This window comes from Anolis carolinensis, chromosome 3 (assembly GCF_035594765.1).
Source record: "Anolis carolinensis isolate JA03-04 chromosome 3, rAnoCar3.1.pri, whole genome shotgun sequence".
In the NCBI taxonomy this organism is placed as follows: domain Eukaryota; kingdom Metazoa; phylum Chordata; class Lepidosauria; order Squamata; family Dactyloidae; genus Anolis; species Anolis carolinensis.
The window spans coordinates 128,182,853-128,206,729 of NC_085843.1; the positions used below are offsets into that span (position 1 = coordinate 128,182,853).

Here is a 23,877-nt window from a genome sequence, read left to right on the forward strand (position 1 = left end):
GTTATATAAAAGTGTTTTGATGGAGATTTAATATGCATAATATAAAACTGGAGCAGAGGTATTTCTGTTAATACTTTTAATAGTTTAATTATAGTTTAATTACTTCTCTGGAAACAAATGAATTGAGTTACAGTAGGCAATCAAATATACTGTATTTCTTCCTTTAAAGCTTCATAATGAAGATGATCCCTCAGAATCATCAGTGGTTGAACAACCATCCACCTCTACGGACAATGTACCAGCTTCTCAAACTGAGACATCTTTACCTGAAGCAGATACTTCACCTCCACCTTATTGTAGCATTGCTGCAGAAGCAGCTGCAGCTTCAGGTATTTCCTTTCAGTATATCTCATTTTTAAACCACTACTGACTGAAATATTCTAGGAAAACCATGATTTTGTACATATTTTGTAGTTTGGCATGTTTAATCTAATGTAGCTTCTTTAACAGTACTATAGATTCTGGTGCTGGCTGGTGATTTAAACTCCAAATCATGCCTTCCTGTGTTTGGTTTTTTCTTTTCCAGAAATTGAATCACCTAATGAGTTTTACCCTGTGCCACCTCCATACAGTGTAGCTACCTCTCTTCCTACTTACGATGAAGCAGAGAAGGCCAAAGCTGCAGCAATGGCAGCTGTTGCCGCAGAAGCAGCAGCCCAAAGAGTAAGTGAGCACTTGGTGCAATAGTGAAATAGGCAGTTTTGAAAAAGGCAGCTACAATTGGCTTCCGTGTTTATTATTTGTTATGTTTGTGTGATTTGCTGAGCTTTGTTGATTATTGAAATAAGTTTGGATTTCAGGGTTGTTGTATGTCTTTCGGGCTGTGTGGCCATGTTCCAGAAGCATTCTCTCCTGACGTTTCGCCCACATCTATGGCAGGCATCCTCAGAGGTTGTGAGGTATGGATAAACTAAGTCAGGAAAGGAAAGAATATATATCTGTGTAGAGTCCAAGGTGTGGCAAGAGTTCTTTGTCACTGGGAGCCAGCATTAATGTTTCCTATGCGGGAAGCTGATGAAGAAGCACAACCTACAAACTATCTACAGACCCACGAAGAAAATCCAACAAATGCTACGGTCAGCGAAGGACAAGAGGGATCCTCTCTCTTCTGCAGGAGTCTACCGGATACCATGCAGCTGTGGACAAGTCTACATAGGGACCACCAAACGCAGCGCCCAAACAAGAGTCAAAGAACATGAAAGGCACTGCAGACTAATTCAACCAGAGAAATCAGCCATAGCAGAGCATTTGATGAACCAGCCTGGACACAGAATACTATTTGAGAACACAAAAATGCTGGACCATTCTAACAACTATCATGTCAGACTACACAGAGAAGCCATTGAAATCCACAAGCATGTGGACAACTTCAACAGAAAGGAAGAAACCATGAAAATGAACAAAATCTGGCTACCAGTATTACAAAACTCCAAAATCAAAACAGTAGATGGGAACCAACACAATGAGGACTTGACTGAACAAAGGATGCCCCCAGGCAAGGGACAAAACATTTCCAGTGCCAATTAGGGTGATTAACTGAAACATTAATGCTGGCTCCCAGTGACAAAGAACTCTTGCCACACCTTGGACTCTACACAGATATATATTCTTTCCTTTCCTGACTTAGTTTATCCATACCTCACAACCTCTGAGGATGCCTGCCATAGATGTGGGCGAAACGTCAGGAGAGAATGCTTCTGGAACATGGCCACACAGCCCGAAAGACATACAACAACCCTGTGATTCTGGCCATGAAAGCCTTCGACAACACAAGTTTGGATTTCTTTTTTGGTTGTCGTACAAATTTAAACTTTGAAATGTCTGCACCTTAGCCCTTAACCATTAAAGGACCATTATTACTTCATTCTTTCCATTATCATTACCCCTCACATTCCAGAACCCATGACTGAACAAGGCTTGTGGACATTAGGCATTTGCAAAAAAATCGGAAAGTGTAAGTCGGATCAGTTTAGTATGATTCATACTTACGACATAATTCATATATATACACGCATGGTCTGCACCAAAAATTAAGATATCCAATCTTAAGATGCCTTTGTTTCTTAAGTTTCAATTTCTTTTTAAGGCCCCTGTGATGCAGTTAAAATTTATAGGTCAACCAAGCCCTGCTGAGAGGCGAAGCCAGATCTGTTGGCATGCCTCTCAGCCAATCAGGGCTGATGGAGGAAGGAGGGAGAGACGGAGTTGCTGCCATATTGCCTTTAAATTCCAGAGCGCACTGGAGCAGGCTCCATTCGTGCCCTGGAAGGGATTGAGGGAAGAGGGCAGTGAGAGCTCAGGTAGGCAAAGTAGAGTAGATAGAAGACACATCAAAGAAGAAAAGGAGAAGGAAGGGAGAAAGAAGGGGAGTCAAGTGAGAACGCTTGGATGTAGAAAGAAAGGAGAGTGGCTGGGCTCAGGGTCGGCACATTCTGAAGCTTGAATTCTGCTGACTGTTGGCTGGCTGACAGCTCTCGTGCAAAGGGGCTACCAGCACCTTGAAATTATTTTGAATTAAATTTTTAATAATAGCAAGCTTCCCTGTCTGCCTCACAATCTGGGTGTTGGGGAAGTGCTTTTGCTTCTGCCAGGCAGCTGCATTTTTGCCATTATAAATTGAAATTATATTGTATTTTTGTCGAGTTATATATTATTTTATTTATATTTTTATAAAGCAAGAAGTTATAAAGCAAGCAAGCGAGTGTATTATTAATAATATTGCAGAGCTGACCTCTTTCTGTCTCACTGTCTCAGCCTTAATATTTGAGTTAAGCAAGAAGTTATAAAGCAAGCAAGCAAGCAAGCTTTTGGAGTCTATTATTATTAATATTGTAGAGCTGACCTCTTTTATCCCACTGTCTCAGCCTTAATATTTGAGTTTAGCAAGAAGTTATAAAGCAAGCGCTTGTTGGTGCTTCTGCAGACAAGTGTCAGGTGGCCTTTGAGCACAGCCTTCACACCACCATACTGGTCCATATACATCCATAAGCAAAGCCCCAGTTAAGACCACTGAATGTCATCATAAGGCAAAATTCATAGAGCTTTTCCACACTTTGGAAAAGAGAAATTAGTTTTATCCTTATATTTTGTGGATTTTTCCCTATGATAACCTCTGTACCAATGATGCGGGACTACCAAACCAACCTTGTGGAGGGCCACTGTATTTTCTCTGGCTATTGATCTACACCAACGGGACTCCAGTATCTTTCACCCAAGTCAGAAGGGCAACTTTGTTATCCTGATTTAATGGTTCATTCCACATTTCAGAAGCCTCTTACTTCTTCTTTCACCACGGCCACGCAGTGGCCGTGACACCCTGTTCCCGCCAACAGCATGTGCCTCTCCTTCGCAGCCATACCTTTTTGCCCCGGGAGGCATAGTAATAATTATTTACATAATTTTAGAGGCTGGATTGCCATCTGTCAGGAGAGTTTTAATTGTTCCCTTCTGCCTGAAAGAACTAGATGGCCCTTGATGGTCCCCTCCAACTCTAGGATTCTTTGAAAATGTAGAATTAGTTAACATTGGTTTCTTCTTTTGGTTAATATGAGAGACATCAATCTTGTGGCTTTAAAAAAAAGTATTTTTGTCAACACTTTTTAAAAATTCTCTAAAATTAGTAAATGTATGAACATTTCTGACAGTTGGGGGGAATGATCCCTTGTTACCTTGTATAATTGTACTGAAAATTCAAGGAGATAGCTCTTGTACGCTTGTGGATTACATGATTAATTGTGAAGATATTGTTTTAAATTGTATTACTGTGCTGCATTTTATAATTCTATTTTAAATATTCATTTTGATTGTACATTGTTTTAAGGCATCAAATAGTTGCCTATGTGTAAAGCTGTCTTGAGTCTCCTCCGAGGTTGAGAAAGGCGGGGTAGAAATACCATAAATTTTAAATGTTTAACTGCATGCCTATATCTCAAACAGTGGAACTGTCACTGTCAAGGACAGAACGCCACAAGATAAGATATAACAAAGTTTATTGGAGTTACAGAACCAAAAATGCCCGTAAAAGACAAGGGCTAGGCAAACATTGGCCTTAAAAGTAAAAAGACACAAGGAAAACGTTCAAAAGATAAACCGGATTAAACCGGAGTTTAATCCGGGTTAAACCAAAAAAGCTTACTTCAGCCTGGGACTAAAACAAACAAAAGCTGGTGAACAAAAGGTTCAAAGGAATACAAAAAACTGGCAGCAGATGCTTCTCTGCTGCCAAAAGCTATGTTTGAGTAACTAAGAGGTTACTCCTCCACACAGCAAGCAATTTCCAGATACAAACGCAGCATTCAAGGGTAGAAGCGGTCAGCAAAGTTCCAATCCGGTCCGAAGGTCGTAAGGCAGGTACAGACGTTTGTAGTTCACCAGGTCCAACGATAATCACAGGAAGGAGAGTCCGAGGCCGTAGTCAGTCAGTCAGTCAGTCAGTCCAGAATAAACAGATGGCGTCCGTCAAGAAGACGACGGAGGTCCAAGGTAGTCAGCAAACGAATCACACCCGTCTTCAGGAATTTCCCACACAGAGCCCAAGCGTTCGTCCAGATTACCTTGCCCAACGCAATTAGCCATTGCTTCCAAACCCCATTTTATGCCAGTTTACAGCTCCTCATCACTATCAGCTGTTACTCTAATTCCAGGCGTTTCCTCATCACTTTCCTCATCAGAACTGAAACACCTTTGACTATGCCCCACAGCATCCCCAGCTGTGGATCCCGTCCCATCCCTCCAGCTTGTCCACGGGTCTAATCCTGAAGGTCCTCAATCGCCTTCCATACTATCATTGCCAGTGGCACCCAAATCCTCCCTCACACGAGTCCATTCCATGTCATCCTCCTCTGAGCTAACCATCTCATCCTCCATTCTCTCAGTAAAACCCTCAAAGGAATCCTCGTCAGATGGTTCTGCAAATAAGTCCCGCAGCCGCTTCCTTTCTCGCTCCTCGAGAGTATCTGACTCCCGAGGAGTCTTACGACCACGTCTCCCAGTATCGGAGCCATAAGGCTCAACCATAACAGTCACAGGTGTAATGTTTCTTCTCTGGTTGCAAATCAATAATGTTGAAGCTTTATTTCATATAAGTAAACAAAATAAATAAACAAAAACAGATATTGATAGGTTAACTTGTTAGTTGAAATGGGTGAAATTCTGCCAACCAAAAACATTACCAATCAGATTTGTTTACACCAATTGGCAGGAGCCCCCCAGGATTTCAGACAGACATAGTAATTGTCAGACTAAAGATGCCATGAATTTAACCAGAAATTGAACATATCATTGTCAAGCATGTCCTCTGTCACTGGACTCTGCCAACCCATTGAAAGAGAGTGCAGCTATGAACACTTGCATTCAAAAATGGTCAAGTCATTAGCTTCTAACTTAATTTTCCTGTCTGTATAATATTGTTACTTATTGCCTAGTAATATTTTTTTTGCATATGAATATTTGGAGTAATACTTTCATTTTTACCAAGACATTGAATAAGAGCAGCTGAAAATGTATTTTAATCATTTTATGTATTAAATGATACATAATAATAATAATAATAATAATAATAATAATAATAATAATAATAATCTCTGTATTGAAGCGAGTAAGTATCTGTAGATTTCAACATTAAATATGACAAGGATCATTATTTTTAATATTAACAGGATAGTGGGTCAACTGTAAGCATTTGGGATTTTAGTAGACCAAAATAATTGACTTAAATGTTGACACTTTAGAAAACACCCCTGTTTAGGCTTGAACTAATTCAGAGCCAGTTTGTATCTAATAGGGCCTCAAATGAAAAACATTTGAAACTAACCTTTCATGCCTTCCATCAACATTTTGTGAAAATTCGTTATAGTCTTGTGCTTTTTTTAGAATTAGAAGAATGTGATTATAATTTTAAAAATGGGTCTGCCTATTCTTGATAAAAATTGAAAGGGAATCTACTGGCATTGTTGTCCCTTTTGAGGCCACAACTACTGGGTTGCAGGTATTTAGGTGTAGGGATTTTTGTTTAAGAGTAACTTTTCCAGCACATCCTCATAGGTTATTGTGGAACATTGTTATGAAAATGACAAAGTTGACCCTCAGTAAGAAATTTGGAAACCGTAAGAATAGTACATGCAACAGTTCTTCTAGAAATGATCTCACATTTTTGGATACGAGAACATGATAAATATCTTTTTTCCTCCTCCCGAGGGAAGGCAATTTTTAGGACTCAATTTATATGGAAAGCATGTATTCTAGATGTCTCCTCATACAGGAAAGTAGCAGTATTTCAGAATAATTTCTGGAGTTATGAAGCATGAACAGCAATGTTACTTTATTTTTAATAGTGAAGCATGGTGTCACTGTAGGAATGGCCATCACATGGTCCCATCTTGCGTCACTTCATCTCAGCAGTCCTTCTCTGTCGGTACAGTTGCACAAGGAAATAATTACTACAAGTATTGCTACTTGTTTGGCTGCTATCTCTCTCCGATGAAAAATGTAATGTAAAATACACTGGTTTTTTTTCCAAATTCCACATAAAGCCTTGGCTTTGGTTCTGGTAATTTGAGCCAGAATTCTGCTTTATTGTGAGAAGCTCCAGAGCTTGTTCAGCTTTCATCCCCATCTGATGCACATCCTTACTCAGATGCATGCTTGTGTGTCCCATTTTTCTAAGGTTTTGTTGTTTCTCATTTAGGGATACATTCCTGCTATACACTGTGACTAATAAGACAACTTTTTTCAAGCTATTTTCACTTCCTTTTAAAACTTAATAAATTTAGTTTAGTAGGAGCAGTGCTTCAATGTTTTAAAATCTGTACTGAATGCCTTAACACTCCTTTAGTTCTTCTATCTTATTTTCTTTACATGCTTAGCACGGCCAATTTAGGGAGTCTAGGAGTCTGTTTGATGAAATATTCCTGAGTCCACCCGAGGTATGGTACAGTTCTGTGAAGTTCAGATGTTGCAGTGTGTGTTAAAAGCAAAAACATTTTCTTCCACTTTTTGATGAAATTGTTTCTATTCAAATCTCAGGATGATACGTTAACTTTCTCATTTCTTTCTTAAAAGATATTAAGTTACAGGGCAGTCTTTTTCACTTTCAAGTAAGGCTCATTGAGTTCAATCACCTTACTCCCAGGAAAGTGAATATACTGCAGCCTCAGACTTTATTCCTATTCAAACATGCGCAAGAGCAAAAGCTGTGGAAGAAAATGGAGTTTATTTCACAATATATATATGCATAGTCTTTTGCTGATTGAAAAATAAATGTTTAGTCCTTATAATAGTAGAACTAAATGGCAAAGTACGAGAGTGTATTATTTGAAAGACCAAGAATTACCAATCCAGTAAAGTAGGCCATCCTTCTAGCAGAGGAGGCTGGACAATGTGAGGCTACAGTTGTTCCTCCACATTTGCAATTTGACATTTGCAGATTTGATTTTTCATGGATTTGATTAAAATGTTCTATCTGTGAATCTTGAAGTTATTCAGTGTGATTCATCCAGTTTCCTCTAGTTGTGGTGCATGACCTAGAGATTTCTAGAGAAAACACCTCTCTTGTGCCCCATTTACACTGACCATTTGTTGCAGCTTACAACTGGTATTGAAGAAAGTAGTTTCACCATGCAGGTGATTACATAGGAAATCCTGGAACCAGTTTGAGGCCCAGATAGTTATATTACATAACCAGAGAGCACTGATTTGCGTGAAGGGCTTTCTTTCACTTGTTTTTGTGGGAGTTGATTGTCTGGCTACCGCAGTTTGAAGTGAGCTTCAAAATGCATTCAATGGTCAGTGCAGGTATTTCTAAGTCCTCTAGTGTGTTTTCTGTGGTCAGCCTACACTGGAAGTCAAACATAAAGTCATACTGGGAGTCCTAGAAATCCCTACAGAGATGTTCTCTGTTAAAATAAATAGCAGTTTCCTCATTCACAGTTTTTCACTTTTAATGAGGGTTCTGTGCCCCTGATTCCAGTGAATGTTGGAGGGCTGACTGTGTATGGCTATTGTGCAGAGTCCAGCTCCCATCAGCCTTAGTCGACATGCACTGTAATGGGGAATAATGGAGAACCTCATGTTGCCAACTCTTTCTGTTGAATATCTGTTATAGTTCTGTGCATTATGACTTACCTGCGTATACCCATGTCAGTTGAGATGCCTTGGGATCCTGAGCTGAGCAAGACTTTTGTCTTTGGATTAGACAATTGATGCCATTTTAATGTACCATATCTCTTGAAACTAAAATTTGGCAGAAACGCCAAAAAGAAATTTCTATGGAGGAACTGAACTTACTTGTTCTACTAAATAACTGAAGTTTTATAAGTAGCATTATATCATACATTAATGTGGATAATATTAGTTGCCGTATTCTTTTTAGTGTTACAGCTACGGTTTCCAGCAATTTAAAAGTAAATATATTTACGATAATTTGTGTCACACATTTGTTAATGCTGCGAACCCCAAACGCTTCTTTAGATATATATATAATATATAGTATAGTATATATATTATAGTATATATATTATAGTATATAATATAGTGAAACAATAACATCGCGTTTTTGCACATTGTAATTCAACTGAATTCAATTGGCAATAAACACCTGTGAATAAAAGAATATGTATCCCATTAATGTGGAAAATATAGGGCTGGATCAAGTCTTAGTAATACTCTGAGAAAACCCGTTGGAATCCCTTGGCTCTTTCAAACATGACTAAGTCTACATCCATCCCATTCAGCATACTAGACTGATTTTAAACAACAACTGAATCCCTCAACAAGGAGGAGAGGGCAAGATATAAAACAAAGTAAATAAATACATAATATATAGAACCTTCCTGAGTACAGGTCATTTTTCTCTACATTTGACATAACATGAAGGAAAGTTCAACATGTTATGCCAAATGTAGAAAAATGACCAGTGCATCTTTCAGGTTGGAGTTGGTTGTTGAACTTCACGGTCACCTTTGACATTCCTACCCTTTTTTCTAGTTATGTATGAACAGCATACTGTTATGGTTGAGTTACATGTTGGACTGAAGTTATGCAAAAATTGTATAAGAGCACAGAATGTGGTGTTGAAAAACTATTTATTTATATCCCACTAATCATGCTCTCAAAAATTGGAGCTTAAAGTGACTCACAATTTAAACAGACCATAAAATTTAAAACAGAAAAATTAATATTAAAATAGAATTGCACTATTTGAAACATTAAAACAGTTCACATTTGAGTTAAAAGAATAAAATTAAAAGTAAACAGTATAGTTAAAACAATACAGCTTCTTATTTTTTTCAAAAATACTTTTGTCTTTAAAATCTTGTTTGAATAGAAGGCTTTTAGCCTGCCACCAGAAAGAGGAGGTCATTCTAGCCTTTCTGGGAAGTAAGTTGAGGGGCAGCCAAACGGAATCTATCTCTTGATGGGGAGTTTACAACTAACAGTCTAAATCCATTGATCTGCCTTGGTCTTAATGAAGTTTCAATTTGTTTGTCCTCATACAGTTTTACCTTTCATTTTAGAGATAGATAGGTATATTTTTAATCTTTAGGACTTTAGAATTGTGATTAAAAATATGCAGTCAATGTCTGCTGAAAGTAAAAACTCAGATACCAGCGAGGGACCTGCATAAAAACTTTAGCAGTTAGAGGTTGGGGCTAGTCTAGTGTCTTTACCTTATTTGTTGGTGTCACCTATCAAAACCAAAACCATGTAAAACGAAAGACAAATGGGACAAACTACTAAATCTTCCCATTTAAGATTTAAGAAGAGAATTGACATTTCTTTATAGAGATTTTTGGATTACATAGGCACATTATTTGTTTTATTTTAATATAGCCCTTCTTTTACACTGCTAAAGTTCAAAATTGTCAGATAAATGTTAGAATTATGCCAGTGTTACAGTTGAGTAATATGTTCCTGATCAGAATTTATGTTGCTTTTTATGACAAATAGCTTTAATTGTGTTCCCAGTTGTTTGTTGATAGGTATAAAAGGAGGGAACAATTTTATTCATGCTAGCCAGTTTTAGAGTGCAAGTGAAAATAATGTTTCATGGATTAAGGTATCTAGGTATCAGTGTCTGAAAATTAGAGGGAACTGGATCTACCCAGTGTAGATGCAGTGGATTATACATTTCCACCACCATTGAGTAGTTTGATAAGAGTGCTGTAAACAATGGCTACATGAATTGTAAGACCACAATTGTACTAAATAAAATAAATAAAAGTGAATATCAATTCCACTTAAAAACAAAAGTGGCATGCCCATCTTCTAGACTTACTCCTGATGAAAAAGAAGAGAATCTAACATATCTACATGTTTCTTGAGGTGAAGGTGACATACTTTTTAAATTACCATTTAATTTAATTACCATTTCCTGAACTTCTGTCCTCCCTAAAGCCTTTATTAATATACATGCATTTAAAGGGAAAACATGCCTAAGATACATTGTTTTGAAATCATGACTTCAATATCATTCTGTGCATGTTTGTCTTTCTAAATTATTTTCATCTGTATATCAAAAATGTGAAGTAACTTTATCCTAGTAAAATTACTAGGAAAATAGCACCCTCTGGTGTCTAAAGATGAGCAAAGCATTCCGTTTGTAAAGGTGGTTTGTCTTCCGGGATTAAATATTCCCTTCAATTGCCAATGCAATTGTATAGTTATTAGAATATGTCAAGTTTTATTTGTGTGCCATGGCTGTGGCTTCACTGTCACAGATGAATCAGGAAGACCCAAAAACTATTTTGGGAGCAGTGGAACCTCTGCCAAAATAGACAAAACACTGTTTACTTGGGTCATCAAAGATATTTTGTGTGGGACAGCAAGATATTTAAACCTGCTTAATGCATCTTGAAAAAGCAAATCTATTTAATGTAGCTTGGTTTGTGCTTTAGAATAATAGTATTGATGGGTAATATAAATTATTGAACTGTATTGTGAACAACAAGTGTTTGTCTGTAGTAGACTTGTATTCTTGCCTGAATATCTCCTCCTGCTTAAAAATATAGTTTGCAAGATAATTATTCTAACTCTAGATAAAGTGTATTGCTTTAAAATATAACTGTCATAAACTTAAAGGAAGAAGAGTATCCCCCAAGGGATGATTTCAGCGATGCAGATCAACTCCGTGTTGGTAATGATGGCATCTTCATGTTGGCCTTTTTCAGTAAGTATCACATAACATTACACCTGCAATTTCTGTAAGCTGATTTGGTAAAAAGATGGAGAACATGTAGTCTTCCAAATGTTACTGGACTATAACTTTAATTGGCCCTCACCAATGTAGCCAAGGAGTCATGGGCCAAAACTTGGAGGGCCATTTGTTGCCCATCCCTAGCTTGTGGTTAGCATGGCAAGATGCTTGAACTGGTTAATGATGCTGTCTTCCCAGTCACACAGATACAGCACTCCCAACTATGGGAGAGAACATAAGCATACTAGCCTTCTTTATAATTTTGCAGTTTCACTGTACTGTTTATACATCATGTGGAACTATTTATCAGACCTAGAGTATATACACATGTACAACAATTGCAAAGAAATTAATATTTGGACAACTTGTATTATATCATTTAAATTAATATTGTTTATCAAATAAATCAGAAACAATCAGAAATATCTGACAGTATAGATATCAAAAGTTATAACAATTTTCCATTGAGTGCTTTAGATGTAAATGTTTTGTTTTCATTCACCAGTGTCAAAACACATTTCAGAAAAATCCTCTTGCTCAAAAGAGCATCTTTTTTTGTAGAGAGGTGTTATAGTTCAAGGTCTAGAAATCTGTCTTTGTGTTATAAACATTGAACATTGGCAAAGATCTATCATTGATTATTTTGGAAATTTGTTCTGGTACTTTGTATTTTTCTGTCCTTGAAGAGCTTGTAATCCACTTGTGATTAATGACTGCCATCTTGTGATAATCTTCTGCATTACAGTTTTTGGTGTCCAGTATTTAAACTGGCAAGATGCTGATAGAATTTACATATTACTTGAAAAACATTTGGTTTTTGAAATCTACATATATGTATATTTATTTTTTATTTGTGTAGTTGGCCCTCCACATTTGTGGTTTTCACTTTCACAGATTTGATTACCTAATGTTTAACTAGCTTCATTTCTTCACTTCTATATTTCTACTGTCCTCACTCTCCACCTCTGTCCTTTCAACAGCATCAGCCCCTCATTCCTTTCCCTACCTTCCCATCTAAGTCTCATCAAGATTTTAAATACCTCCCTCCTTTTCTCCCCTCTTTGTAGAGTATATTTGGCGGGGGAGGGGAGGGGGGGAGGAGTTGCTAGAGATGTTCACATTTTCTTTTCATTGGGGTCTACCAAAAATGACACTTGAAACAATTGACAGCCCAAATAAAACAAATATTATTAAAATACCAAAACAAAATACAGACTGGTAAGACACCAGTAAAAAGAAACAGGAATTTGAGCCACTTTCAACAAAAGCCTGACCCAAATATCAAAGGCCTTCAAGAAAAGACCCAAAAGGTCTTTGCTTTTATTGGATACTACTTGTAAGACAAAAAATACATTGGAGACTGAAATAAGATAATGGGCAGTACCTCCCCTTAGCATCATGTAAACTAGGACAGCATGACTTGTGACCCAGAAATCCCAACATAGCAGACCAGCTACATTTTTTTTAGTGTCAAATGCTTTATAATTTCCCCTTTTCCATGCCCCAAGCAGGCAGTAAAACCAAGTTTACTGAGCTGCTGGGAGACACTGTGCATGGCATTTAGGGTGTAGCCTGTTTGGCAGATTACAAGTTGTATAATCCAGTTGTATAATCCAAAAGGAGTAAATTGGCACCATCTATATATATATAAATGTTCTGACCATTTTTCCCTTAACTTAAACAAAACTACTGGAGCAAATAACACCAAATTTGGCAACAAAAGACAAAGTCATCCAGTCTGTGTTTTTACATCAAAAAACCCTAGAAAAATAGTCCAAATTGCAGAGAATGAGAAAGAGCCTTTTTCCCGTTAACTGCCAGTTAGAAAGGCAGGCTCTGCTGCCTTTGCCCCCCCCCCCCCGCGCGCGCGCTGCCTTTAGGCCCCGCCCCCTTCGTATCCTAGCAACTCCCTCAGCCAAAATGGCGCTCAGGGGATAGGCACTTAGGCCTGATCCACACTGCCTATAAAATACAGATTATCTGATTTGAACTGGATTATATGGCAGTGTAGACTCAAGGCCACTGAAATCCAGTTCAGTGTGGATTTTAAACAGCTGTGTAGAAGGGGCCTCATATAATCCAGTTCTAAGCAGATAATATAAGATTATAAATATAAGGTGTAATAATTACTGTGATATAATAATACAGAACAATATAATCTCTAAAACCAGGACAGTAAATAAAGACCAACACTCTGAAAGCAGGGAAATTGGGAATTCCAGAAAGGAAACAATCAGGGCCAGCTAACACCTCCTAAGAAAGGATTCTTCCAGAAAGGAAACTGAGAATGGAAAGAAGCAGTGTGTATTACCGAAGTCATTATTATTACTATCATTATTAATATTATTATTATGTTGTTGTGAACCGTGAAAATGAACACAATCTGCCTACAAGTATTCAAGAACACTAAAATCAGAATATATAAAAATTACTGTGGTATAATAAAACAGAACAATACAATCTCTAAAATCAGAACTCTGAAAACACTCTGAAAACAGGGAAATTCCAGACAAGAAACAGTCAGAGCCAGCTAACACCTCCTAACAAAGTATTCCCATCACCAAACTCTGGCAAATCCTCTGTTTTCTGTGGGCCACCGTCTTTTTTTCTTTTCTTTTCTTTTTTTGAGTGTGTGCACTCAAGCACTGCATATGGGTACTACTTCATCTACACAGTAGACACACATAAAATATCGCAAAGAACAACACTCTGAAAACAAGGGAATTACATACAGGAAACAATCAGGGCCAGCTAACACCTCCCAACAAAAAATTCCCCCAGGGAGGAAGCAGCCAGGCTTTAAAGCTGAAAGGCCATTACATGCTAATCATTTTGGCTAATTACAACATTCATACTTGCCACCAACATACAAAAAAAAAGGAACAATCAGAAATATTGTATATTAACAAGCTTTAGGAAATAATATCCTCTGGTAGCGCAGCATGTTAAAGTGCTGAGCTGCTGAACTTGCGGACCGAAAGGTCGCATGTTTGAATTGGGGGAGCAGAGTGAGCCCCTACTGTTAGCCCCAGCTTCTGCCAACCCAGAAGTTCGAAAACATGCAAATGTGAGTAGATCAATAGGTACTGCTCCGGCGGGAAAGTAATGGTGCTCCATGCAGTCATGCCAGCGGCCACATGACTTTGGAGGTGTCTACGGACAACACCGGCTCTTTGGCTTAGAAATTGAGATAACCACCAACCCCTAGAGTCAGACACGACTGGACGTAATGTCAGGGGAAAACCTTTACCCTTTACCTTAACTACCACCAATTCCTTAATACTTTATTTCCCATACCACCATACTTCGTCATAGCAACGCGTGGCCGGGCACAGCTAGTTGATTTATATGTCTCATAATGCCAATTGATTGGATCAGATTTTAGAAAAATAGAACTTGCTTCAGATAAATGAAAGGGAACTTTTTGCAAGTTTCATACTGTGCATAAAATGATGATGCTCTCAAACATTAGCACATTGCTATGTTCCTTGATCAGTTGTTAGTGATAGGATGCATGTCCCTTTTCTCTGCTACTTCGCTATTTCCAGAAACAGTGGAATAATTACCTTTTTAATATTTGATGGGCAGGGAGGATTATGTCAGTTTATTTTAAACATTTAATTCCCTGGTGTTGATTGTAGAGTGACATGTAGTATAAAAATAGTTTTAAAAATTTAAAAATGCATGTATAACATAGCAGTATACTACAGTATAACATTTCAGCAGTAAAGCTGGCTAAAACCAGTGTGTGTGTGTGTGTGTGTGTGTGTGTGTGTGTGTGTATTTATTTATTTATTAATTATTCAAACTTATATGCCGCCACTCCCCTAGGGCTCGGGGCGGCTTACAAGAACAGGCTAAAATCAACAATTTTAAAACATCTTAAAAACATCTTAAAAACATCCTAAAAGCACCTTTTAAAACATCACTAACAGAACTCAAAAGCCTGCCGAAACTGGTGTGTCTTACATGCCCTGCGGAAGGCCGACAAGTCCCACAAGGCACGAACTTCAGGTGGCAAGGTGTTCCAGAGAGATGGCGCCACTGCTGAAAAGGCTCTGCATCTAGTTGTTGTTAGCCGCAAGGTCTTAAAACTGGGGACTTCCAATAGGTCTTGGTCCTCTTAAAATAAATTCCATCCTTTGCCAAAAGGTTCTGCACTAGATAGATGGGAAGAGTTCCAAAGCTAGGAAGGCCCTTTTTCCAATCACCATCTGCCTAAGCAGTAAGGGCTTAGAGAAGGGGCTCTTAAGACCAAGAGAGTCGTTGAGGTACCTTGTCGTCAGCAATTTAAGATGTAGGAAATCCATAATTGCATTTTGGATTGATCATGAAGACAACTGCTTTAATGCAATATTTTCTATTCATTTTGTCTTAGTGAGTGTTCTAGTTGCACCATGTTTTGAACTATACTTTTTAAACACGTTTCAGATTCAGATACACAGACAATGCATTATAATAATCAAAAGCATGAAAAATATAATTTGAACTAAGGGCTGTAGTTGATAGAGAAGAGTTTTAGTGTACAGAAAGAAAGTGAAGTCCACAGTTTTGGCAGAAGCAGTTGGGTTCAGTGGAGGACATCATTTGATCTTGTGTTTTGTTTTATTATATCTGAGTTGTTGAAGTAACCATACCCACAACAGGTTTTGACTGCCTTTTACTGTATCAAGAGACTCCATTATTGGCTACATTGTAAACTTCACCACTTTTCATATGGATCAAGAGTAATGTTAAGGTGTCAGAGTTCTTCTTATGTCACCCCAATTCTGTCAATATTTTCCAAGCAAAGTGAAGTACTCCACCTTATTAACTCCCTCTACTAAATTGTTTTGTTGAGTACTAATGAAATACCAGTTTTACTTCTGGTTTACTTCTTGTTCTTTGTGTAAAGTCTGAAATTTGGAAAATTGTTAAATACTCTTTAATAAGTATATTGATAAAGTCAGATTTAATAAATATGAAAACTGAGCTTAATTGGAAAACTAGACTTAATAAGGAATATGTGTTTTATTTTAGTGGCATTCATTTTCAACTGGATTGGATTTTGCTTATCATTCTGTATAACTAACACCATAGCAGGAAGATATGGTGCCATCTGTGGATTTGGACTGTCCTTGATCAAGTGGATACTTATTGTTCGGGTGAGTATTGTTGTTCTTAATTATAGGGTTTTTAATCTTCAGGGTAAGGGCAGTCTTAATTCCCTAGAATCATATTTTGTTTCAGATTCCACATAGAAATTAAAACTTAAAATAAGCATTAAAATAACCCCATGGTGGAATGTTAAGTTCTACCAGTGTACTTAAGCTGGAGATCTGAAGGGGACAACTGCTCCATCTTCCCTGTTTAGGTAGCATAGTATATAATATAGGAAGGAAATCTGGCCTGCAGAAAGTTCTATTTATGGTGCATGAGAGAAAGTTCACCTAGATGTCTGAAAAGCTAGGGGAGGAGGGCCGGTGAGGGGCAAACATTCAGGGAGGGAAATGATTTTTTGTGTAAAATTATATATAAAATATACAAAATATTTTTTGTTTTACTAAAATTGGTAATTTTTTGTTTTTAATTGGGGATTTTACCATTCAGTCTGGCAAAAATCTAAGTTCAGAATATTTTTTGTTTAGAATTTAATTGTTCTTGAAAGTTTAAAACCTTCTAGCGCCACTTGTAACAAAGCACAAAATTAATTACCCAAAAAGTAATCATTTCCTTCGCGGGCAAAGCTAAAGACGCACTGACCACCTCTGCTCTCTTTTGGCCTTTTAAAAATGTCTCAGCAGGAAAATGGTGGTGATGGCTCTTTAGAACTTCCCCCAAAAGAAGCTCCAAAAAAGAAGAGTGGGTTAGTCCTTTTAGGCTCTCCAGGGACAGAGTCATTTCTTCCCTTTCGTCATTCTACTTGGAGAAGGAGATTGTTTCTTTTCTGATAAGGGTTAATTTTCCACCTTACCTTTTATCCAAAGGAGGAGGGGGGAGAGAGAGAGAGAGGGAGAGAGAGAGAGAGAGAGAGAGAGGGAAAAGACATTCCCTTTCTGAGTAGAGAGGTGAAAGGTCTTTTTTCTTCATGTACTCTGTGAATGCACACTAGTGGAGATAACTGCGTGCGCAAGCTCCAGCGGAAACTCTTTCAAATTTTGGCAGTAACCCTGTCCCCCTCCCCACAGGGCATAAAAGGCAGCCCTGGGCGTTTGCTCCCTAGTTCCTTTTTTTCCGCCGCAAAGCTGATGTCGACCACACGTTTCAAGAGATGCACTGAGTGTGCAGCTAAAATCTCGGATTCAGATCGCCATGCCAAATGCCTTCTGTGTCTGGGTGAAGGCCACGTAGTTGGCTCTTGCCGCCATTGCTTGGCCTTCACTGCCCAAACCAGGAAAAACAGAGCGGCCTGGCTTAAGGCGCTCCTCTACCAAAGGTCTCTCGTGCCTGAACCCTAGACTTCTACCTTGGCTCTACAAAAGGCCAGCTTGATGTCCTCAAGAGCTTCGAAGACTTTGAAAACTTCCAAAGCCTCGAAGCCTCCCTGCATGGTGATCACTAATACGGTATCGACCCGCTCAGACAGGGTTGGGCCTTCCTCGACTTTGAACTTGGTGGCATTGGTCCACTCCCATGTGGCGTCACCTCCTTCGACGTCGGCAATGAAGACGTTGGCCCATGAAGAAACATGCCAGGCCCAGTTGGATTCCGCAACTTCCTGCCCAATCCCTCCGACACTGGGAAATCCATGCGGGCACCCTCGAAGCAACCCCCAGCCAAAAACGCCTGGTTCAACGGTCCTCTTCTTCGGCCTTCTCGAAGAAGGATGTCCCTTCCTCCTCAGCCACCTCATCCAGTAGGTCTTCACCGATCTAACCGGCGCAACTGCAAAGATCCTCTTTTCAATCCCCGACCCGGCACTTGTCCAAAGGTGAAATCCAGGATTCACCCCACCACTCCACACAGACTGTGGTCCAGGTGTCAGTTCCAGAGGCTCGGCTCCAACAACCTCAGGCCTGCCAGGAACGTTCCTGCCGGTGATAACTCCAGAAAGGGGTAGGCAAACAACTTGTCTGGCTAGAGCTGCACAAGCCTCAGCTTCCAAAGACTCCAGGCCTACCTCCTCTTCCCTTCTGCTGGCCCTACCTCCTTCAAAGACTGTGCCACCCTCTCCTCTTCAGTCTCCCCAAGGGACTGAGGATGATGAGCAGGAGAACGACTGTCTGGAATCCATACATTCCTACTTGGTCTTGTCCTTAGACCTCGACCTCTCAACAGCTCCGAAGGCCTACAAGGTTGATCCACCTTCTCCTACGGACAGTGTTCGTGCTTTTGCCGACTAGATGGTCCAAATGGCTGACGCTCTGGGCCTAGAGATAAAGCAAACTTCAAAAGCCGTTACTGACCCCGTCTTTAAAAGGGTCCAGGCAGAGGCCCCTCCAGCCATGCTGCTACCTTTTCTTTCATACTTGCTGGATGTGATCCAGGCATCCTGGAAGACACCGTCACCGATACCACAGACTTCGAAGAGGATCGAAGCTTGGTAGCGAACTGATGCTTCCCTCGAGTGGCTAAAGCATCACCCGGACCCAAACTCAGTAGTGGTCAAGGCGGTCCAATCCTCGGGTCGACAGTCCAACATGCTGAGTGACCGAGAGAGCAAACGATTTGACGCTGTCGGTCGAAAAAGTTCCGGATGGTCACCATCTCTTCAATTCTCCCACTGCTGCATCGCGGAGACTACTTCGTATTCATCGACCTACGGGATGCGTACTTTCACGTGTCGATACAGAGATCCCATAGGTGTTTCCTCTCCTTCAAAATCCTCAAACATACCAATTCATCATACTCGCATTCGGCTTGGTGTCGGCACAGAGGGTCTTTACCAAGGTCATAGCAGTGGTCACAGCCCACCTCAGAAAGCAAGGGATCGTAGTTTTTCCCTATCTTGATGACTGGCTTCTTGTTGCGCCCAATCCCACTGTGTTGGAGCGCCATGTCGCCCATACACTCCAGTTACTGGACTCACTAGGCCTGGAATTGAATGCAGAAAAGTCAAATCTTGCCCTGTCGAGAAAGATACAATTCATAGGCACCCTCTTCGACTCTGTGTCTCAAACGGCTTCCCTACCACCAGATAGGTTTCTGGCCTTGTATAACAGACACCCCTCACTCTACACACTTCCCACTCGCAAGCACCCTTATGTGAGAGGCGAGGGATGTCAGTTTGATTTTAGATTTTCTTTTAAAATGGTAACTGCCACCAACCTAAAATGTTTTTAGGATTTTTGTAGTTAAATGTACTTGAGATAAGTTTATCCCATTCCCTGCCCACACTGTTTCCACCCCCTTGTTCCCAAACGGATGTTTATTATGAGGCTTTTCTGTGGTATTTAATTGCTGTATTGCTGGAGCTATTATAAAGGCTTCTTAATAGAAAGATATACTGTTGAGGCTTTTGAAAGTTGAAAATAGAATAAAAATTTATTTTCTTAAAACAGGCAAATAATTACTTCAGAGAGGTACATAAGCGTAAATGGTTACAGAAGGTTAGGAGATGACTTCCTCCTTGATTGCTTGGCAGAACGCCTCTACATCTTCCCTCCAATCCCCTTGATACCAAAGGTACTGGAGAGACTGCAACTCTCCTCGACGTTGGCGAACCTCATAGCCCCAGCCTGACCTCGCCAGCCATGGTACCCGGCTCTTCTCCAAATCTCCTCAGGCAACCATTGACCCCTGCCACTCCTACCTCACCTCCTCACCACACAGGAGGGCCAACATCTCCATCCCGATGTTCGCTGTCTTCACCTCTCAGCATGGAACATCTTGACATAACCTCTTTTCACCCTAACTTACAAAAAACCCTCCACAACAAGGGCTTATTCCTACAAAATTGCTCAGTTCCGTACCTTCCTTCGGTCCTGAGGTGTCTTGACCTTCCCGCCATCTGTACCGACAGTCCTCGACTTCTTATTTACATTAGCAGACCAAGAACTGTCCTCCATTAAGTCTTACCTGGCGGCGTTATCAAGGGCTTTCCAGCAGCACGACCAACCCTCCCTCTTCTCCCACCACCTAATTAAGACATTCCTAAAAGGATACACCAACCTTTGCCTGCCCGTCCAACCCCCGATGCCGAGATGGAGCCTCGAGCTCATTCTTACTCAGCTCTCTGCCCCTCCATTTGAACCGCTGGTGTCAGTTGACCTTCACCTCCTTTCCTGGAAAGTAGCCTTCCTTGTTGCCATCACTTCAGCCCGAAGGCCATCAGAATTGGCAGCTCTCAGGGTTGACAAACCTTACATCTGTTTTCATCACAACGGGGTGGTTCTCAGGACGGACATCACCTTCCTGACTAAGGTGGTCTCCGCCTTCCATGTAAAGCAGGACATCGTCCTCCCTGCCTTTTTTCAAAACCCATCATCTCCTTTGGAAAAGAGACTGCACCTCCTTGATGTTAGGAGAACCCTTCTATTTTACAAGGACAGGACTCGGGGCACCAGAAAGACTCCCAGACCCTTTGTTTCCTATGCCCCAGATAAGATGGGAAACCCAATCTCATCCCAGAGACTTTCCCACTGGATTGCAGCAGCAATAGAGCTCGCATACCAGCTGGCTCGCCGCCCTACTCCCCCCCTCGGTCTGACCAAGGTCTACAAGGGCCTTGGCAGGATCTACAGCATTCCTCGGTGGGATCCCTTTGGACTCTATCTGCCAGGCAGCTATATGGTCAGCGCCTCTGACCTTTGTTTCCCATTACAGGATTGACTCGAGGGCCCACAGAGACTCTGCCTTTGGCAGATCGGTCCTCTCCTCCTGCCTTGCTTGATGACTGTTTATCCCTTTCTCTCCTTCAAAGAAAAAGACCAAAGACTCAAAGTTCAATCTTTTCTAATATGTGTATTGTTCAAAGAAAAAAAAGAGAAGGGAAAGAAAAACTTTGTTCCCCTTTAAGGGTTGTGACATCATACTGATCCATCAACGTTACAGTCTGCATTCATGGAAGGCCTATTTTTGCTTCTCCCACCTGTTGTGGTTCTCACCTATCACTACTGAGACTGTTGTATGTGTACTGGGTGGCCACGGTACGCCTGAGCCTACCTTTGATTGCATACATACATTGCACTTGGCCACTGGCGTGGGCCTCTCTACTTGTACTGTTATTACCATGATTTGTGCCTTAATAAATTATATGTTTGGACATTCAACTCACTGTTGGGTTTGCTGTGTCCCACCAGCCTGTACTTTAGCTTGCTAGTCTCCATTAGTGTGCATTCACAGAGTACACTAAGAAAATGGACAGGCTGCTTACCTGTAAACATGTTTTTTCTTCGTGTACTCTGTGAATGCACACTAATGGAGAGGCTGCGCCTGCGCAGGTCCCAACGGAAACTCTTCCCAAGCTGAAGTTTAAATTTTGGCGGTAGCCACGCCCCTCCGTCCCCGGAGGGCATATAAGGCAGCCCTCGGCGTCTCCTCCCCAGTTCCTTTTTTTCCGCCGCAAGGTTCACTTCGGATTCTCATGTCTACGACTCGCTTCAAGCGCTGCACTCAGTGTGCCGCTAAAATTCCTGATTCCGACGGCCACGCCAAGTGCCTCTACTGCCTCGGAGAGGCACATGTCGTCGGTACCTGCCGTTTCTGCCTGGCCCTAACGGCTCAGGCTAGAAAGAATAGAGCCGCGAGGCTTAGAGCGGCGCTCTACGAAAAATCGCTTGCCCCTGAACCCGCTCCGTCGACTTCGGGCACGAAGCCGCCGCTTAATCCGGGTTCGATGTTGGCTTCAACAGCTAAAGCCCCTTCGATCTCGTCTAAGGCGTCCAGAGCCTCCAGATCGTCTAAGGCCGCTAAACCACCGTGCACACTCACCACGGCTACGGTGTCGACACGTTCTGGTCGGGTCGGCCCTTCCTCGACATCGAGCTCGGTGGCTTCCGTATCTTCGGCCCGATCCCATCTTGGGGCTCCTCCGTCGACCTCTGCGATGAAGATCGCCCTTAAAAGGGCTCACGAGGAAGCTCGTCGGTCCCAATCCGACTCAGCGATGGTCCCTCCCACGCCGGGAAAATCCCTGAGGGTTCCATCAAAACAACCACTCGCTAAGAAGAGGGCTACCCAACGTTCTTCCTCTTCTGCTTCCTCCAAGATGGACGTCCTTTCTTCGGCGACTTCTTCTAGAAGGTCCTCTCCGATCGCTCCTGCTCAGCGACCTCGCCAAACTTCTCCTCAACAACTTTCTGATGGCGAGTTGCAGGACTCACCCCACCACTCCACTCAGACAGTGGTCAGGGTGCCTTCTCCTCGACCTGCTGTCTCTCATCGTCCGTCTCGCCAGCAGCTTTTTCCCCCGACCTCGACACCGGAAAGGGGTAGACAGACCACTCGCCTGGCTCGAGCGGCCCAGGCTTCGGCCTCCAAAGATACTCGCCCACAGATGGCTTCTGCTCCTGAGGCTTTGCCGCCACCAGAGACTGTGTTGTCATCTCCCCCCCAGTCCCCTCAAGGGGCTGGGGACGATGAGATCGATATAGATCGCCCTGATTCCGCTCTCTCGGCCTCGGTGGTATCCTTAGGCCTTGATCTCTCTCCTCCTCATGACGCCTATGAGGTGGACCCTCCTTCGCCTACCGACAACATTCGGGCTTTCTCCGAACAAATGATTAGAATGGCCGACGCCCTGGGTCTAGAAATCAAACAGACTTCCAAGGCAGTTACTGACCCAGTCTTCAAACGGGTCCAAGCCCAGGCCCCTCCAGCCACGCTGTTGCCATTTTTGCCTTATCTCCTAGATGTCATCCAATCTTCGTGGAAGACTCCTTCCTCGATCCCTCCTACCTCGAAGAGAATCGAGTCTTGGTATCGTACAGATGACGACACTTTAGAATGGCTTAAACACCATCCCGACCCGAACTCCATGGTCGTTAAAGCTTCTCAGTCTTCCGGCCGTGAATCCACTACCCCTGCAGACAGAGAGGGCAAGAGGTTCGATGCGGTCGGTCGAAAGCTCTATTCCGGAGCTCTCCTACTCTGTAGAATGGCGAACTATGGGGCTTGTATGGGGGCATACCAGCAGATCCTTTGGGAGAAAGCTCAGCCCTTCTTCTCTAAATTGTCGGATGAAGACCGGTCCGTCATGTCCACCCTCCAACAAGAGGCCGATTCGTTAGCGCATCATCAAATCCAGATGGCTAAGCATACGGGCGACACGGCCGGCAAGATGATTGCCCACGCCATTGCTATTCGTCGCCACGCCTGGCTGAGATCTTCCGGTCTGTCTTCCTCCTCAAGGCAGGTCATCGAAGACCTCCCCTTCAACGCCATGGGCCTCTTTAACTCTGGCACCGACGACAAACTAAAAACCAACCACGACTTTAAAGTTCTGGCCACTAAATGCGGCGATCAACCCCAGGTTCACCGCACCAAGTGGTTTCCTCAACGCTTTCGACGCTTCCCGCCTCCTTCTTACCGCCATCAATCCTTCCGGCGTCCCTCGGTATCAAACAACCAAAGTCGCCAGCAACCCCGTCGGGCCGCTCAGCCACAAAGACAACGCGGCCGAGCCACCCCCACTGCTGCTCAACCTCTCCGGCGTTCCTGACGCCATCTCTCTTTCCAAAGACTCTTTCTTCGGTACCGATGCAGCTCTCATGCCTCCACACCCCTCCCCTTCACCAAATCAGCCTCATGGTCTCTTTCTAGACCGC

At 41.7% G+C, this 23,877-nt stretch overlaps 1 protein-coding gene across 5 annotated transcripts in view; it reads left to right on the plus strand.

Annotated features, from left to right (window-relative positions):
- The window catches only part of ndfip2 (Nedd4 family interacting protein 2), a 106,253-nt gene that overhangs the window by 72,452 nt on the left and 9,924 nt on the right, over positions 1 to 23,877 (plus strand). For 3 of the 5 annotated variants that reach the window (XM_062975501.1, XM_062975503.1, XM_008106925.3), the window contains exons 2-6: positions 170 to 329; positions 527 to 663; positions 6,864 to 6,923; positions 11,077 to 11,164; positions 16,211 to 16,335. In XM_062975501.1, coding sequence (XP_062831571.1) covers positions 170 to 329; positions 527 to 663; positions 6,864 to 6,923; positions 11,077 to 11,164; positions 16,211 to 16,335 — 570 coding nt within the window. The remainder of the gene's footprint in view (positions 1 to 169; positions 330 to 526; positions 664 to 6,863; positions 6,924 to 11,076; positions 11,165 to 16,210; positions 16,336 to 23,877) is intronic. The other 2 variants (XM_062975502.1, XM_062975504.1) reach the window with 1 other exon arrangement.